Consider the following 16,929-nt stretch of genomic DNA (forward strand, 5'->3'; position numbering starts at 1 on the left):
ATGGATGTTCAATATTATTTAATTTAAAGAAGAGCTCATTAGAGGCAGAGACAGCTATTTATCAATACTGTAACAGTGTGTTAATGGGTTGTTTTATCATTCTACCAGAACAATGGCCCTTTCAGGACATTTGTGATCTTGATGTAGCCCAAAATGAAAATGAGGGTCACAACTCTGTTCTACATTTTCCAGAGTGAGATTAACCTATCGCCTTTTTTTTTTTTTTTTAAATTACTTTAAGACTCTTTGTTTGCAATCTATTTAAAATATCAAATATTATTTCCTCTTGGTAAAATGTACCAAAAATACTAATAATAGTTAACCAGAATAATCACTTAAAGCATGAAATATGATGGAACTGGGAAAAACTTGACCATAGTTGTGATTTTAGACTGCGTCTTTTATTCGGATCTTAGTCTATAATAAAGTTTATTACAGTTTCAAACCGGGTTTTTTGATGCTCTTATTTAATATGATTGTGGAAGCTGTTTGCTAAACGCAGTCAGACCAGGGGGCGGATATTACACGCCCACACACGGAGGAAGGCTTTAGTGGGTGTGTGTCGTCTTTTCCTCTCATTCAGTGCGACGTTTTATTTAAGTTGAAAGATGGCGGCGGTGCATCTCAGGATCGGGGATCTGGTGTGGTGAGATGACCTTTAAACACAATTACGCGCTCCCTTTTCTGCTCAGACTGCATAGTGTGCTGTTGTAGCTGCTAATTTAAGAGAAGGCCAGGTTTTGGTTGCGTTAAGACGAATTACCGCAGCGGAGAAGCTTAGTTGGTGTTCAACCCAAACAAGTTGCTAACCGAGCAGAGCTAGCTGTGCTAGCTCCCTGTTAGCGGAACAACTACTGGAACAGGGTGTGAAGCTCGCAGAGTTACTTTATTCGGTCACAACGCGTCGTTTTGTCCTCCGGAATCGCGAACTGCTGGTTGAATCTGTAAAGCTTCGACTATGAGTTTCTTCTTGTTGACATGTTGTGCTAGTTGTGCTAGCATCATAGCTAGTAGCGGATGTCGTTAGACCTTGCGCCTGCTCTGTTTCCGTGTTATTAACTTAGCACAAGCGCTTGTTTTATTTACATGCGCCTCTTTGTGTAAAATGACCTTCAGGCAGTAGAGCAGGAAACGGCGTGAAGAGCCACAGACACGTTTCCTCTGGTTTGGATAAAACATTGAGCAAGCAGCCAGAGTGGGTCACGTGCTACCGAAGCTATGACAACATTGACTGCTGGACTGCTGTTTACTCCCTTCAGCCCTCCGAGTTCCTTCATTTCCGCCCCGGGGAAACTGGCATCGTTTAGCGGGGAAAGTCTTATTATTAGGCGGACTCTCAGTTTCAACACAAAGTTAAGCAGCTGTGCGGGTATTTGAACAAGCCAAGCCCGTGAAGCGGCAGTTAAAGCAGACACGGCCTTGTGAAAGAGTCAGACTTTGGCCAGACTTCTGCAAACACAGTTTCTAGACGACCAGTTTCCAGTGGGACAGAAACACCAGGCCCACCCAGACCATGGATCAGCACATTCATTCACAGTTAGCTCTTAAAACTCTTGTAACGTCTCCTGACTGTGTACACAACCTTAAACCCTGAAGTGTCCCCCTCTGCTCTGCGTTTATTTTCAGTACCCTGTAAAATAAATGTACGGATGTTGGCCAAAAATGCATAAGCATGACAAAAATATTATGATATGGTGGCTGTAAATGGCCTGTACTTGTAAAGTGCTCAAGTCCAAAGAATCCTAAAATGCTTAACACTACATTGACATTGTGGCAGCTGCAACCGGCTCTCCAACGTCACCAGCTGGCAAGGTGGGTGAAATGTCTTGCCCAGGGACAGGATGACTGAGCTTGGGTTCAAACTGGCAACCCACCGGTTATAGATTGGACACCTACCACTGTTGCCTCAAGTGTTGCACATGAACATGAAAACAAACGTATGGTTGCCTATTCACACTTCTTCTAAGATGATAATTACCGTCACATTAACATGACAAATTTATCTGGCGGATAAATTGTCCCAGAAATTATTGCGATAGAAGTTAATGTCTATCGCAACAATTACAGACAAAATGGTCTGTAATTGTGAGACCATTTTTAACTACTACAACAATAATGACATGTTAATGCAAATACACCTTCTCAAAGATAAAAAAAAACCCCGTTTAATTTCAATAGAACATCTAGCAGTGAAACTGGAAAACATGTTAAATATACAAAGTCAATAAAACAGCCAAAATGACAATAATTAAACTGGATCATAAAGTCTCTGTAAACAAAGTTGCTTTTCAAAAAATATCACTGTGACAGGGAAACGAGGAGCATTGTTGTGATGATCTGTTGAAGGCAGAGTGTCGGAAAGAGTATTAGCATCTTAAAGAGAAAGACATAGAAAGAAAAAACATTTTTATTTTTTCCTTCAACATTATAGATGACTTATTTTCTGGGGTTCTGATATTTGCTATCAACCTAAAGCACAAAGGCAGTAACAGTTCTAAATGATTAGATCATCAAATAAACTAAATATTTATGGTTACTGTGACAGAATCATGTTTGGGCCTCTGAAACCTTTCTGTATCCCGACGGCAGTAATCAGCCCATGAAGCTGTAGAGCTGGTGCCCATTTCACTTCTTTTTCAATTTTGGAACAATTAATCAGCTCCCTTTAAATGCTGAAAATCAGCCTGTAGAGTTTGTCTTGAATTGGTTAAAGTAAAAAAAATAAAATAAAAGAAACTTTGTTTACTAAATAAAACCAAGGGAATTTTTTGGGGTGGCCTAGTCAAAGTCTGGACTTAAATCTCCTTCAAGTCATGTCTGCACGTTATCAGTCAACAGTCACCCCACTGGTATTAGCTCAGTGACTTTCTTTCTACATTTGGCAACATTTCAGACAAAAACAATTACTTTCCAAAATGAGAATCGGCAGGTCAGGGTTTTTAAAGATCCGTAATCTGCAGTTGACCAGTAAAGTCCAATCGGTGCACCTCTAACACAAACTTAAACAAATTGTTCCTGTAATCTGAGCTTATTACCAGTTATCACAAACACTTATGTTATGTTATTGCTGCCAAACGTAACCCATCCAGCTTATGTTTAGTCAGATCATATTAAGGGTTGTTTGATGGCATGAAACATTTTTACTCTTAGAAAAACAAAAGAAAACTAAAGGAAAAATAGTTAGCTGCTAGTGGAGCTTGGGGGTGACAACAAAGCATAAATCTTTCGGTTATACTGCTGTGCCAATGCTGATTATGTGGCTAATGACTTTCTTGGTTCCTCAAAAAGAGTCTAGTTTATCAGAGTTCAGTAAATCCCTCTGCTAAGGAGAGATTAAGCTTCAAGTGTTGAGTTTAGGGAGTAAGTATCCAGCGCTTTGTGCAATCTGAGCCCAAGGCCTGCAGCAGCCTATCTAGAAACTTGTTTAAATGTTTAAAACATTTGAGGTCCACAGAGAATATTTCCACTAATATCTGTTGTTGTTATTTCAGGGGCAAGCTGGGCCGTTATCCCCCATGGCCAGGAAAGGTGAGTGACAACTCCTCTACATTACCTTCAAACTAGTGCTGCAACACCATTCACTACTTACTGAGATGTATTACTGTGTGTCTTTCAGGTAGTAAGTCCCCCCAAGGACCTGAAAAAGCCCCGGGGCAAGAAATGCCACTTTGTGAAATTCTTTGGAACCGAAGACCAGTAAGTAGGAGGACCTGCTCTGGTTTCCACATGCTTTACATTCTCTGTCAGATGTGCTGCAGTAGCTCTTGTCTCTCTGACCAGCGCCTGGATCAAAGTGGAACAGCTGAAGCCCTACCACCCCCACAAAGAGGAGATGATCAAGATTAATAAAGGGAAGCGTTTCCAGCAGGCCGTTGATGCCGTGGAGGACTACCTGAAGAAAGCCAAAGGAAAGGAACAGGTAGGGGAGGGGGGAGGAGGGACACTGGAAACCATAGCATCTTGTCTTAGTGGGTGAAATGGTTTTGTTCTGACATTCAAAAGTACAACACTCTTTCAAAAGTATCTGCATCCCTTTAACGTTTCAGGATTTCCATATTACAATCACACACTTCAATATATTTTATTTGATTTTTATGTGATGGCACTGACCAGTGCAAACAGTGAAACTTGATGCTAACACTTGGACGATCAGGGTTACCTCCAGAAAACTTGCTAAACGGGGACAGGCGGTTCCTGTTTTTGTATCAAATTGTGCATGCATATACATTTTATGCATTTTAACACAAACCATAGACCTAGAATTTTACCATTTTCTGAGGGCGACAGTTTTGTTAAATTTGAATTGAAATATTTTTAATTGTTTAATATTTAAATTTGCACTGTGCATCCAGACCACTAGGGGGATTCTAGAGTAGATAATATTACCTCTCTAAAGATGCTGCTAATAATAAAAGACTGTTTCAAAGAGATAAAATATAAAACCCCTTTTTCCTCCTCCTTTCCATCTTTCCTCTCAATTTTACTGGACAATAAATTGTATCAGAAAATATTGCGATAAATCATAATGTCATTCCGGGATCGTTTTAAGTAATATATTGATATTGGCGTAATAATGCACATTTGCCCTTTAAAAGACTAATAAACTTTAATTTTATACATTAAAAAAAACAACATTCAACACTGGAACTGGAAGGTATTTTAAATATCCAAAACATTTTGTCACTAACATGAGTTATTTCAGAGAGGGGAAAGTTTTTCAAGGCACTTTCGCAGTAGTAAGATGTGACAACACTTGTTCACTGTTTTGCCGGACTATGTCGCTGTAGCAACTCTAATTGAAAACTAATAGCCTTCTCAGGCCTCCAGACGTGTTTGTAAGCTGAACGTGACGGTGTGTGTTTCTGGCAGAACTCTGAGGGCAAAGGCGACTCTAAAGGAAAAAAAGCCTCCAACAAGCCACTGAAAATTCTAGAGGAGGACGACGAGGACCTCAGTGCGCTGAAGGACCCCTCGGAAAAGGTCAGTGGTGCCCCAGAAAGCTAACGGTGTCGAGTGAAGAAAATGCTTTATGCTTAAAAGCTATAGTCTTACAGAAAATGTAAAATGGTAAAAATAAGCCTTTATTTTACAGCTATGGTCCATTTTTTTGTTTTCTTAAATTCAGGCTTTTTGTCTTGTTTCTGTATAACATACTCAATAATTCTAAAATGATTTTCTGTCAATCTTGGGTGTGGCTGATCATCCATGACATGTTTTCATAGTTTTACTAAGACAACATATTGATGTGAAGTCATCCCTCCACCACTGCTGCTTTTCATGTGGCTCAGAAAACCTGTTAATAATCTGTGAAAATATCTGTCAGAAGCAACCAATCATAGCCAGGAGGCGGGTCTCACTGCTGTCAATCACTCTCCATGTGGTACTGCTCATCACCTACCCCCGTTGCTCTCTGCTACGCTACAGCAACTCGTAGCAGGTGCCAGCGTGAATGCTAAAGCTTGTTAGCTTTGCCACCAATGCCAGTGGAAAAAATGGTTTTCCTGAAATGGCGGATTATTTTTCTGCCGTTAAAACGTTTAGCAGTGAGTACATGAGGTTGATTGACAGTGCTAAGACCCTCGTCTTGTCTCTGATTACTTGTTTTTGGTCGGGAGTTGTACATTTTTGCAGACGACAATAGTAGCTCAGGGAGCTCAATCTTTTCACAATTATCTGTCTCATACCATCCTGTCACAACATGGTGACAGTTTTAACAAATATGTGGGGGAAAAAAAAATTGACTTGGTAAAAGTTACATCCTGCACCTTTAAACTTTGTAGCATCTGGTCTCCGTGCTAGCCTCGGACCTGGTGTATGCGCCGAGTTTAGAGTAGAGTCCTCCTCCGATCCAGATGAGTTCCCTGACGTCCCATCGGTTCTGGATGCCTTCCCTCCACACACCGACCTTCACCAGCTCTCTGCTGCTGAACATTGCTCTCTAAATAAAAAAAAAATATACCCCTCTCCTCAGCAGCTACGGACCATTACAGATTCCTCCTCCCCTTTGGTTTTAAAGGTGAACATGTGTCTTTTTCCTCTTTAAGGACTTAACTGACTCTGACCCCGAGCCGTCGGCTCTTGAGAGGCTGGGGGCCGGACCTGGTTCAGGATTCAAATGGGAAAGCAGTGTAGGTGAACCTCTTCCTGGCTCCCCCTGCTGTCAGCCTGCCCTGCTTGCTGTTTTTCTACCTGAGCTTCACCCTAACCTTGGCTTTAAATCACCAACGACTGCAGACCTTTCCCTTCTGACCTGTTTGGTGCTCACCTTTGACTGCTGATGCTGCTCGTTGGGTGTGTGTGTGTGATCACAACATGGTCGGTGAGCGACTGCAGAAGCAGAGCTTCAGGTTTGAGGTTGCCTAGAAATGACAAGTCCTGATTCGTTAAGTGGAGGTATAGAGAACCAGGAAAGAGAAGGGTTGACCTCTCTGGATGAAGGGGTATTAGGCCAGTTTATGGTGTGTGTGTGTGTAATGAAATGGGGAAGAACTCCTGGACCAGTAAATAAGTGGTTCACACAGACTGGCAGAATCCGCCCACCTCCTCCTTTCTGCTCAGTCTGAATAAAAACAAGCATTTTCTTTGGAACATGTTGACACAAAGCCTTATTTTAGTCTTCCTTCAGGGAAGTAATCAATTACTAAAATAAAATGATCAAAACGAGTCAGCCAACCAGAGCTGGCCCAGGACCAAGAGCTCCTAACAAGCTCCAATTCCAACTCCATGAACACCCACATGAATTTCCTCAACCAGCACACACATACACAAATATCAAACATAGATGGCATAAATCTGCTCCAAATAGAACCAGTTAAGAACGGGAAGCCGTTTAGTGGAAAACACCTGGAAGATATAACATTATGAGGCAGGGCTGTGGACAGACAAGATCATCAGCCACACACAGCAGGAGCAGAGCAAAGCATCAGAAACAGGAAGTGCTGACCTGGAGGGACATGTGTCGTTCCAAACGTCTCCTGGCCCGGCCCGTGTTATTACACACACCTTCAATCTCTCAGCTCTTGTTTGACTTTTTCTGAATGGTTTGGAGAAGTTGAGACAAACTGGGATCTAACCAAACCCCCACCTTGGTTTGCTCTGGTTGAACGTTTTGAATCTGTGTTTTCTCCCTCCCCGCTTGGTGTTTTCTCTGCTCTCACACACACACACCGTCTGACTGAGCTCTTTGCCTTCCAGCCTGTCAAGGATGACCCACATTTCCATCACTTCCTGCTCAGTCAGTCCGAAAAGGTAAGAGGAAACAACACAGTCCACTTTACATCATTACCTATTTACTATGCCTTGAAAAAGTATTCACACCCCTTCAAGTTGAGTTCTTCTGGTGAGATTTGAATGAAGAAAACACAAAGATGAAGCTTGTTTTTAAACATTTTTCACAATAAGAATCCAAAAACTATAGTGTACTTTGGTATTCAGCCCCTGATACCATCCACACACGAGTTTGTAATTCTACCCATACTCATTTTAGGAGTAACCCAGACATTTTCTTTAACCCTAGCCACACTTCCTCTATTTCGAACCTTAACCAAAACTTCATCCACACTATATCTTTAAATCTAACCTTTGACCCAATGGGGACCACCGTACTAGGATTGTATAAAGCTTTGGTTCCCATATGGCTAATTGATCTTCAGGAGGTTAGTAAAAACGACAGCAGTGGACCAAAGAAGAATAGCTAACCAAGTACACACACACACACACACACACAGCTACGATGTGTCCCTGGTCCACCACACCTATGCAAGATGTCCCATCAGCTGTTAGCTTCAGACTGTTTTCATCAAAGACTTATGCAGAATCCCTGCTTCTTCCAGACTTAATCCATAAAAATCAATAACTAAAGGAGTCAACCTTAAAAATATAAAGAGTGGATGATGTTATACATGTCTTCAGTTGTTTTATGTGAAGCATGACTAGTTTAGACAACCCAGTTGTGAAGTTGACGTTCCAGCTTAGCGTTATCTTTGTGTGTACTGATCCTTGTATGTTTCTCTACAGCCAGCCTCATCAATGGAACCGATTAGTAAGCGGCTGAAGATCATCGAGGAGGTAAAGGAAGGCATAAATTAAAATAAAAAAAAAAAAGCTCAGTCTTCACTGTGACATTAGCAGGGACTTTTTTTCTGCAGGTCACAGGTTCAACTTCTATCCAAGCAGCAGACAGCACAGCTATTAATGGCAGTATCACACCCACAGATAAAAGGTACTGTGGCACTTCCAATCTAGAAGCCAAATGAAAGCTTTGATTTGGAAACTTTATTTTAATCCACAAAGTTGACTTTTTGCATTCTGGCTCATCCCTCTGCAGGATAGGCTTCCTGGGTCTCGGACTCATGGGTAGTGGCATCGTTTCCAACTTGTTGAAAATGGGCCATGTTGTCACTGTGTGGAATCGCACTGCAGAAAAGGTAGTGTCATGTAACAGTTGGTGAAAGCTACAAAAGCCGGTCAAACCGATTCTAATGTTTTCAGAAAGTCGATGCATAGATCTATGTATCAGTTCTTTAACGACAATCAGAACCTAAATGCAGATGGTTACAGTGTTATTGTCCAAAGTGAAACCTGTTCTGTACCAACATGGGCTGAGAGGCCACTCTGCAAGGAAAAGGACAGAACTCTAAAAACAACATAAAAGCCAGATTATAGTTTCAATCTTACCAAGCCAGTATTGATCCAATACTGATACGACTCTGTATCGATATTATCAATATTTTGGACCGATACGCCCACCTCTGGTAACAATCATTGTAATTTTGAAAGAAAAAGCTGTGTCAGTGCGTGGGTGTTTTGCTGCATGACTGATTGGGATGTTGGGAATATATCGAATCAGGAGGAATGGGACAAAATCACAACAAAACAAATTACTGTGAGAGTCTTGAGGGGAAAAAAACCCCAAAAACATTTGACCCAAGTTGTTCACTATAAAAGGCAATTCTACAAATACTGAGGACATTAATGGAAACTGAAGAAATATTAAAATTCTCTAAAAATATATATATATTTAAAGTGTAAGTGGAAATAAACTTAGAACTATCTGATCTAAAACAGGAAAGGTTTAGTCTTACTTGATGTCTGAATGAGGAAATAAAGGTTGTCTGTTTATACAATGTGTTACACAAATATTCTAAGACGCCTTTGGAAAGCATGACAGTGGGTCTGACGTCTGCTCTGCTGTGTTTCAGTGTGACCTGTTCATTCAGGAGGGGGCCAGGTTAGGCCGGACCCCTGCAGAGGTGGCCTCCATGTGTGACATCACTTTCTCGTGTGTGTCTGACCCCAAGGCTGCCCGGGACGTGAGTATCTCACTCATTTCAGAGTAATTGAACTCTTAACATGCTCAAATAACTTCCTGGAAGCGGCTGCTGTGGAAGCCAGTCAGAGCAGGATGTTGATTTAAAGCTGCAGTACGTAACTTTTACAAAAATCAGTGTTTTACAGATTTGTTAAAACTGTCATCAGGGCCGGCCCAAGCCTCCATGGGGCCCTAAGCGAAATATAGTTTTGGGGCCCTCTAGTTCTGGTAATAATGTGGACTGGCTGCAATCAGCAGCCCGATCATTAGATCATTCACACACCTGCTATAAACTTATTGCATCTCTGGCAGTGCTGTTTACATTATATACATGTATAATAAGATATATTTATTGGACAACTGATTTATCAACCAGTTGATTTCTGGGCGCCGATTTCTTTAATTTTGGGGGATCGTGATCTGCTAATACTTACACATGAAGCCCATCTTATCCCCTGATCTTATGTTCATCAGCAAAGGTTTATAAATCATCTCTGTCCTCTTCTGCTCTACAGTGAGAGGTTTGACTGACAGACCGACCCACCAGGTCAAGTCTGAATGTTTACAGTTAACAATATTTACCCCAATGTTGCCAACTCACTGACTTTCTGGCATGTTTTCATGTTGAGCATCTGTTACCTTCCTCATTACAGAGGAGAGTTTAATCTACTGTCCACCAGTGCTTCACACAAAACCATTTCCAAATAAACAAATCGTCTCTTTAAACAAAACTCTTGGTATTGATGATACATTTTTAGACAAACTGATGGGAAAGAGAGGATGCAATTGGCAGAAGGCAAATACATCAGCACACCACATAGACAGCCCCGCCCATAAAAGATAATCAGTAAGACAATGTTAATACATTTCAGACAAAAAATATTCATATCAGCCAAAATCAAAATCAGCAGGTCAGGCATTTTAAAGATCGATAATCACGGATCGGCCAGAAAACTACAATCGGTGCAGCTCTACACACATATTCATAACATTGTTTGATTAAATCAATTTCTCTTAAGCATAACTCCAATAGCTAAAAAGGTAATCCATACCAGGTGAGTCTTTCTCCCCTGAGAATGTGGACCGGTACCGGTACTGGACTGATTCTGAGCCTTCAAATGATTTTAACAGAAGTTTCACATAACTTAGAAATTGATGTAAAAATAATGTTTTTAGCCACAAAATGATTTTTCTCAGCAGCAAACAACAAATCCCCAACTACAGCATAGAGCAGCTCATCGATGTAGCAGCTACTGTATGTAGCCTGATGTAAAAACATTTTGCTAGACAATGTCAAACATTGAGATGTTTTAATTATTATCAAATGTTATCAAACAGCATTTTGAAACCAAAAATACCTCAGAAATATTCAGAGCCAACCATGAGAATCAACTCATTTAAAGTTTAAACTCAGTTTCACACAAAGACTCTTGCATAAATGTTGAACTGAACCGTTCCAGGTCGCTATCAAGCTATAGCTTTACAAATCTTCTACATTACATTACCAAGACACATCAAAACAAACCTTTATCTTGGCTTTTTTCTATTCTTCCTCTTTCTTTTCTCCCTCAATGAAGGATAAATCCTTTTTTGAGAAATTGTTTTGCTTGCTTGCTTGTTTTGGATGCACTCTGCTCATTGCACAGGAGCTCATGTTACCAGCGAAGTGTGCGGTACTTACTGCGGCCACCAGGGGCCCCTGAGAGCCCCTGGTGGCCGCAGGGGCTCTCTTTTAAAAACAAATCAATTTATAGTAAAATTATGTGTTTTTGATATTATAATGACATAGAAATTATTACAAAAAAATCTGCTCCAATGAGGGGGCCCCTAAGTGGCCTTGGGGCCCTAAGCAGCTGTTTAGTTTGCTTATGTTGTGGAAACTATATATAACGTAGGAGGGGGTAGTGAGTGAGTGAGGGGCGTACATAAGAGCATTAACAGCACTAAGACCCTCCTCATAGCTCTGATTGGTTGTTTCTGACAGCTGTGTGTTTGCTCAGATGACAGCATGTCCATAGGAAGAAGGCAGATGAGCTACTGTAACAACATGGTGATCGTTTTAACTAATATGTAAAATGTATGTTACATATTGCTGCTTTAACGTCGGCCATGATTTAAAACAGTGTTTTTCAAACAGGGGCCCAAAGAAAGCAGGAGGGAATCAATGTAAAAACAAATATATATATTTTTTGTGCCAAAAATCTAATCTGTTTTACAATCTTTATAACATATAAATTATGTATTTTGAAGGTTTTTATTTATTTAAATGTTATGTAACATGCTCAGCTTTCTGATTTTTCAAGCTGCTTTGCTCCTGAAGCTGCCATAGCAAGAGCAAAATAGATGGGACTTAATTTTTTTGTTAACCAGAAAAATTCACTAATACCTCCTAGCTGACTAAAATCAGAAGGTATGGGGTAGCAATTATGCTACATGTAATAAATATTGAGTAAAAGAAAAAACATCCTAAAAGTTGATATTTCTTTAGTATTCTTGTCAAGGAGGGTTGCTAGCCAGAAACTAAAACTCTTTTCCCCTAAAGTTTATGAATTGGTGACTTTCCACTGCTTAATGTGTGATCCTGGCTCTTCTGCTGGGCTATGATTGTTGCAGTTGGTGTTGGGACCCAGTGGAGTTCTCCAGGGAATCAGGCCAGGCAAATGCTACATAGAGATGTCCACTGTAGATCCAGAGACCATCACAGAGCTCTCCCAGGTAACCCAGCAACCAGGTCGCACTGTCCATCTGGAACGCTGGAAGCAGCTGTTATCTCCGTAACGACGCGTTCACTGTTTCTGTGCGCTGGAACTCTAGGTGATCACGTCACGGGGCGGCCGCTTCCTGGAGGCTCCGGTGGCAGGAAGCCAGCAGCTCTCCAACGATGGGATGCTGGTTATCCTGGCAGCTGGAGACAGAACGGTTTATGAGGACTGCAGCAGCTGCTTTCAGGCCATGGGCAAGACCTCGTTCTTCCTCGGTACGTAGGCTGCACCGGACGGGTGTCCTGCGCCAAGCTAACATCCAACACTACCAACTGACGGCTTTGAAATCTTGCAGTGTCAAGCAGATATTATTAGCAGCCAAATAACAAAACCACAATCTGGCTCGTCTCCAGAAGCTACGCTGATGATTTATATATTGATTAGCAATACAAAAGGAGAAGGAAACACGGAAAATGCTGTGAAGGGTGGCAAAACATCACTAACCTGGTTCCGATCAAAGTGTTTCCAGGGGTTGGATGAAAAAAAAAAACCCCATTGAATTTCAGGAATCGTTTTCCTCTCATATGACAAGTAGGCACTACTTTATTTTAATCTGTCACATAAAACCCCAAAACTCTTCATATATGTGGTTGTGCTGTGGCAAAATGTCAAACAAAAAGGTCCAAAAGGTGTGGGGAACGCCGCAGTGCAGGTTCTCCTGTACAGGATGTGCTGCTGTTCATCCTGCGGTGTGTGAGGTCAGACCGTGTGGCTCTGCGTCTCCAGGTGAAGCAGGCAACGCAGCGAGGATGATGCTCATCCTCAACATGGTCCAGGGCAGTTTCATGGCCACCATCGCAGAGGGGCTCACCCTGGCTCAGGCCACCGGCCAATCACAGCAGACCTTCCTGGACATCCTGTGCCAGGGCCAGATGGCGAGCACCTTTGTAGACCAGAAGTGTCAGAGTGAGTCTCTTTCATCTGACTGACAGCTGGAATGTTTTTTTTTTTATGGTCTCAAGCTCTGCTGTAAGAACTTGTATGAACATTGTAAAGCAGGTATGATGTTCAGACAGACACGGCACAACAGTGTTTCTGTTCCTTCCAGATATCCTGCAAGGCAACTTTAAACCAGACTACTATTTGAAACACATTCAGAAGGACCTGAGGCTAGCCATCTCCATGGGCGACATGGCCAACCATCCAACTCCGATGGCTGCAGCAGCCAACGAGGTACTGCTGAGTCTCTCAATTATAGGATGTCGTTGAAAATCCTAATTTTGACAAATTATTTTGAATATAAGTCTCTACTTCTTTTTAAAACGTTAAATTCCTGATGTATATATATTCATTTCAAACAGCGGCTTTTTTTCCTTGTAGGTTAGTTCATGTCATTTTGATAATTGGAACTAAAATGAAATGTCAAAATCAGAATATTGAAAAGTAAAGGCTGAACTCCTCCATGCAGAAGTTCATGCAGCATCTGGGTGCCGATTGTTCAGTACACAGTCAAACATTTCTACTTTTAAAACGAAGAATCATTTTTGGAGGTCCGATGTAATATGTGTAATATGATGTAATATTCAATTTTTTGGGAAAGTGACCTTTGGGCTTTTATTGCCTTTACAGTGTCGAGAAGAAAGTACTGGATGTTTCACTCTTTTATTTATTTTACGAATAAAATAAATAAAACACTTGCACCACCGAACATGTTATTGGTGCTATTAATTATGATATCAGCCCGATAAAAATGACGTCATAATTTCTTAACGTTGGGCTGATGATTATATGACAATAATTATTTTGAACCCCTATATTTTTTTTCCCCCCAAAAAAGTAAATGATTGATTTTTAAAACTAATAAAAGGCTAAAACATCAAAGAGAGTGAATACTTTTTCTAGGCATTGTAAGCTAGAACAATCTAAATGAACAGAAGTAAATACATGAAATAAATCACCGTCTGGAATAACTTTATAGGAGTTTCACTTTTTGAGCTGATTTAGTCTAAGTTTCTTCTAATTTATGTATTTATATTTTACATATGTACACATTTGCTTCTCTTTGGGAATGAAATGTTGACTCGATTATTTCTTTGTGGTCGTGCGTCACCGTTTCTCTGTTCCGCCTGCAGGTGTACAAGAGGGCTAAAGCACTGGACCAGTCAGACAACGACATTTCTGCCGTCTACAGAGCCTACATTCACTAGAGTGAGAGCTGACCCATCCTCTGGACCACGCAGTCTTTAATCATTTATCTCTTCTTTGTCATCTAATGAGTTTTTATTAGAAATTCTAGTGGTTTTATTTGGTTTTGCCCCAGTGCCAGCCCGCGTCGTCCCACACCGGCCCGAAAGTCTGGGATTTTTTTTTTTTTCTTTTCTCTTTTTCTTTTTCAAAAACGGCGACCTCGAGTCTTGCACTGACTCTACCGGGAAGAAGAACTGCTGAAAGAAGGTTCCAGAACGAGGTTCTGCTGAAGCTTGCAGACACCTTTTTTGAAAAATAGTCAATAAAATCCAGAGTGGAGAGCTTTAGGGGAGTATAGCCCCACCGTGTGGCGGGAGGTGTTGCTGTCATGTTTTGTGCACACGTAAACATTTTACCCATGTGTGTATTTTAAGTAAAACCCTTGCTTTTTTTTCTTTTACTGTTAAATTGATCACAGAAACCACCAAGAACATGCCACTGCATTGCCTTAATACTGAAACCCTTCAAGTATTTCAATCCTAGATGTATTTATTTGTGTTCCTCTGTAGGTCTCCGTGGCGCAGCAGGGTCAGGGCTACTTCCTGTTTGTTTCATACGGTAGTGGATGTGATGTGTAAGGACAGAGTAACAGACGTGTTGAGGCCTTAAACTGCAGTAAAAGCTATTTTCACCAGAACTTCAGTTTCCCGGATGATATAATTTTTTGTCTTTTGCAGCGAGTTCTCATGTCTTTAGTTTCTGCTTTTTAAAGGAGGTAAATCCTGTTTTGTTTTTTTATTTGCATTGATAAAGGAAACTTATAAGAAGTCCCAGTGTTGATGGTTTGATTGGGGAGTTTATAAAAGATGTAAGTCAACTAACTGATGGCTAATCCTTATTTAAGAGCTCATTATTTCAGTTTTGTGCTGACGTTTTTGGTGGAACATAAACTGTTACACAGTCGGCCTCCATCAGGTGGCTTGTTACGTATCTGTACTTCCCTGCCTTGGGTGGCTAATGAAGGGTGAAACAAACCGCTCACTTTCCGGTGATTTCCTCCTTTACACAAATGAACAAATAAAACAAACAAAGATCCACCGCGTTGTCATGTCACATAAACTCTGCCTCATGCGTTTGAAATGTGACGAATAACGGTGAAAACGATCCGATTCGCTCCACAGCCCGTTGAGCTCTCATGTTCATTGTCCACGTCACCAGCCCTTCTCTTCTGCACTCTATTAATATTATTTTAATAATTGGTGATCTCCAGCATGGAAATGCAGCACTCTCTGCATTTACCAGAAGCTTTTTTTTTTTTTTTTTTTTTTTTTTGCAGTAATTGGAGGAAAACTTGACTTTTGATTTCAGCACAATTGTTATTTATTGGAGGGGGGCAAAAATCTCCTGTGAAGACGTTTCTTTTAGTTGTTTCCTCTCACCCTCAACAATATATCAGAACCCGTTTTTAAATTTAGATTTATTTAAAGCGACCTTTTTAGTAGCTAATGAGTGTTTTGTGTCTTTTAAATGTTTTTGATTTCTCTTCTCTTTTTTTTTTTAAACAGAATCCCTGAAGGGACATTGGAGGGGAGAAAAAAATCTATCTGGTGCGCATGAGAATTTGTATTTTTTCCCACAGTGTCCCTCTAGGGATTCTGTACTTTTAGTCACTCTTCAAAAATGGAAGAGACAACAGAACCTAGTGTTGAAGTGAGGTATACAAATATTTACTGGACTAAATGCTCCCAGTGAGAGATGAATTTATGAGATAATGCTTCATAATAAGATTCACCCGAGTCCGAAGATGTGGAGGGTGCTGTCGCTGGATGACCACAAACGGCTCACCGATCGTAGATAAAATATATAAAAATAACCAAATATATTGATGCAAAAACGAGAGTGATTTTAACAGTAGGTACGAGAAGCAAGCGGTCCTGCTTCTGTTGGTTTGTATGAAATGAATGAGCTCCCTGATTGGCCACCAGAAGACCGCAGTGTTTTTCTTTGTCTACCTTCTCCAGTGGAAAGTAGAAATGAATTGGTTTCTCTTCAAATAGAACTCTTTAGTTGTGTAGAAAATTTATATTTTGGAAAAGGAAAAAAAAAAAAAAAAACACCCGTTTGCCATGGTAAAGGTTTTTTGTTTTTTTCCAGACACTTGTGAGGGTGGAAAGCTTGTTTTTAGAAGACAGTTGTAAATAGCACATGAAACTACATAGGGTTCCTTTTTGTATTTACAATATCCAGAATTAATGACAACTACTCTGCAGAACGACTAACTTCTTCTATCTCTCGATACTGTAGGTGGTTTCGTTCAACTGTAAATGGTTTATAAATATGTGGCTCCTACAGTCTGGCTTATTGCATTGAAATCATAAGGATCTGGATCCCATCAGTACAGAGAGGGTGACCGTTTGGTTTTGGGGTTATTTATGATTTTGTGTACATGTAGAAATACCAAGAATTTTGTGCTGTTTAATAAATCCTCTCCTGATTACTGATGCAGATTGATTTGCTTTCTGTTTGTATTGTATGTTTTTGCATTAAAATTCACAAGGATTGCCGGCACATTATTTAAACAGGTTGTTGATTTGGTGCAACTAAAAACAAAATGTCTCTCTTCAAAAGGTCATTGACATTGGTAAATATATACTGTAAATTTGTTTTAACTTTTCAATAAACACCCTTTTGGACTTTAAAATGGAGATACAAGTTTTGCAAAATGTCTGT

The 16,929-nt window shown here is 40.5% G+C and overlaps 1 protein-coding gene across 2 annotated transcripts; it reads left to right on the forward strand.

Annotated features, from left to right (window-relative positions):
• The first annotated feature begins 558 nt into the window (after window positions 1-558).
• On the forward strand, window positions 559-16,706 carry glyr1 (glyoxylate reductase 1 homolog). 2 transcript variants are annotated; one of them, XM_014474919.2, is made up of 16 exons: window positions 560-646; window positions 3,492-3,528; window positions 3,617-3,696; window positions 3,781-3,919; window positions 4,870-4,980; window positions 6,045-6,128; window positions 7,195-7,248; window positions 8,017-8,067; window positions 8,148-8,221; window positions 8,327-8,426; window positions 9,201-9,311; window positions 11,924-12,025; window positions 12,125-12,287; window positions 12,799-12,978; window positions 13,121-13,245; window positions 14,145-16,706. In XM_014474919.2, the coding sequence occupies exons 1-16, from the start codon at window positions 609-611 to the stop codon at window positions 14,217-14,219; spliced, it is 1,524 nt and encodes a 507-aa protein (XP_014330405.1). In that variant the 5' UTR covers window positions 560-608; the 3' UTR covers window positions 14,220-16,706. The 2 variants fall into 2 exon arrangements, with proteins under 2 accessions (XP_005815063.1, XP_014330405.1); XM_005815006.2 differs by lacking the exon at window positions 6,045-6,128 and having other exon boundaries at window positions 559-646; window positions 14,145-14,232.
• The last annotated feature ends 223 nt before the right edge of the window (window positions 16,707-16,929 follow it).

Source organism: Xiphophorus maculatus, chromosome 16 (assembly GCF_002775205.1).
Source record: "Xiphophorus maculatus strain JP 163 A chromosome 16, X_maculatus-5.0-male, whole genome shotgun sequence".
Lineage (NCBI taxonomy): Eukaryota > Metazoa > Chordata > Actinopteri > Cyprinodontiformes > Poeciliidae > Xiphophorus > Xiphophorus maculatus.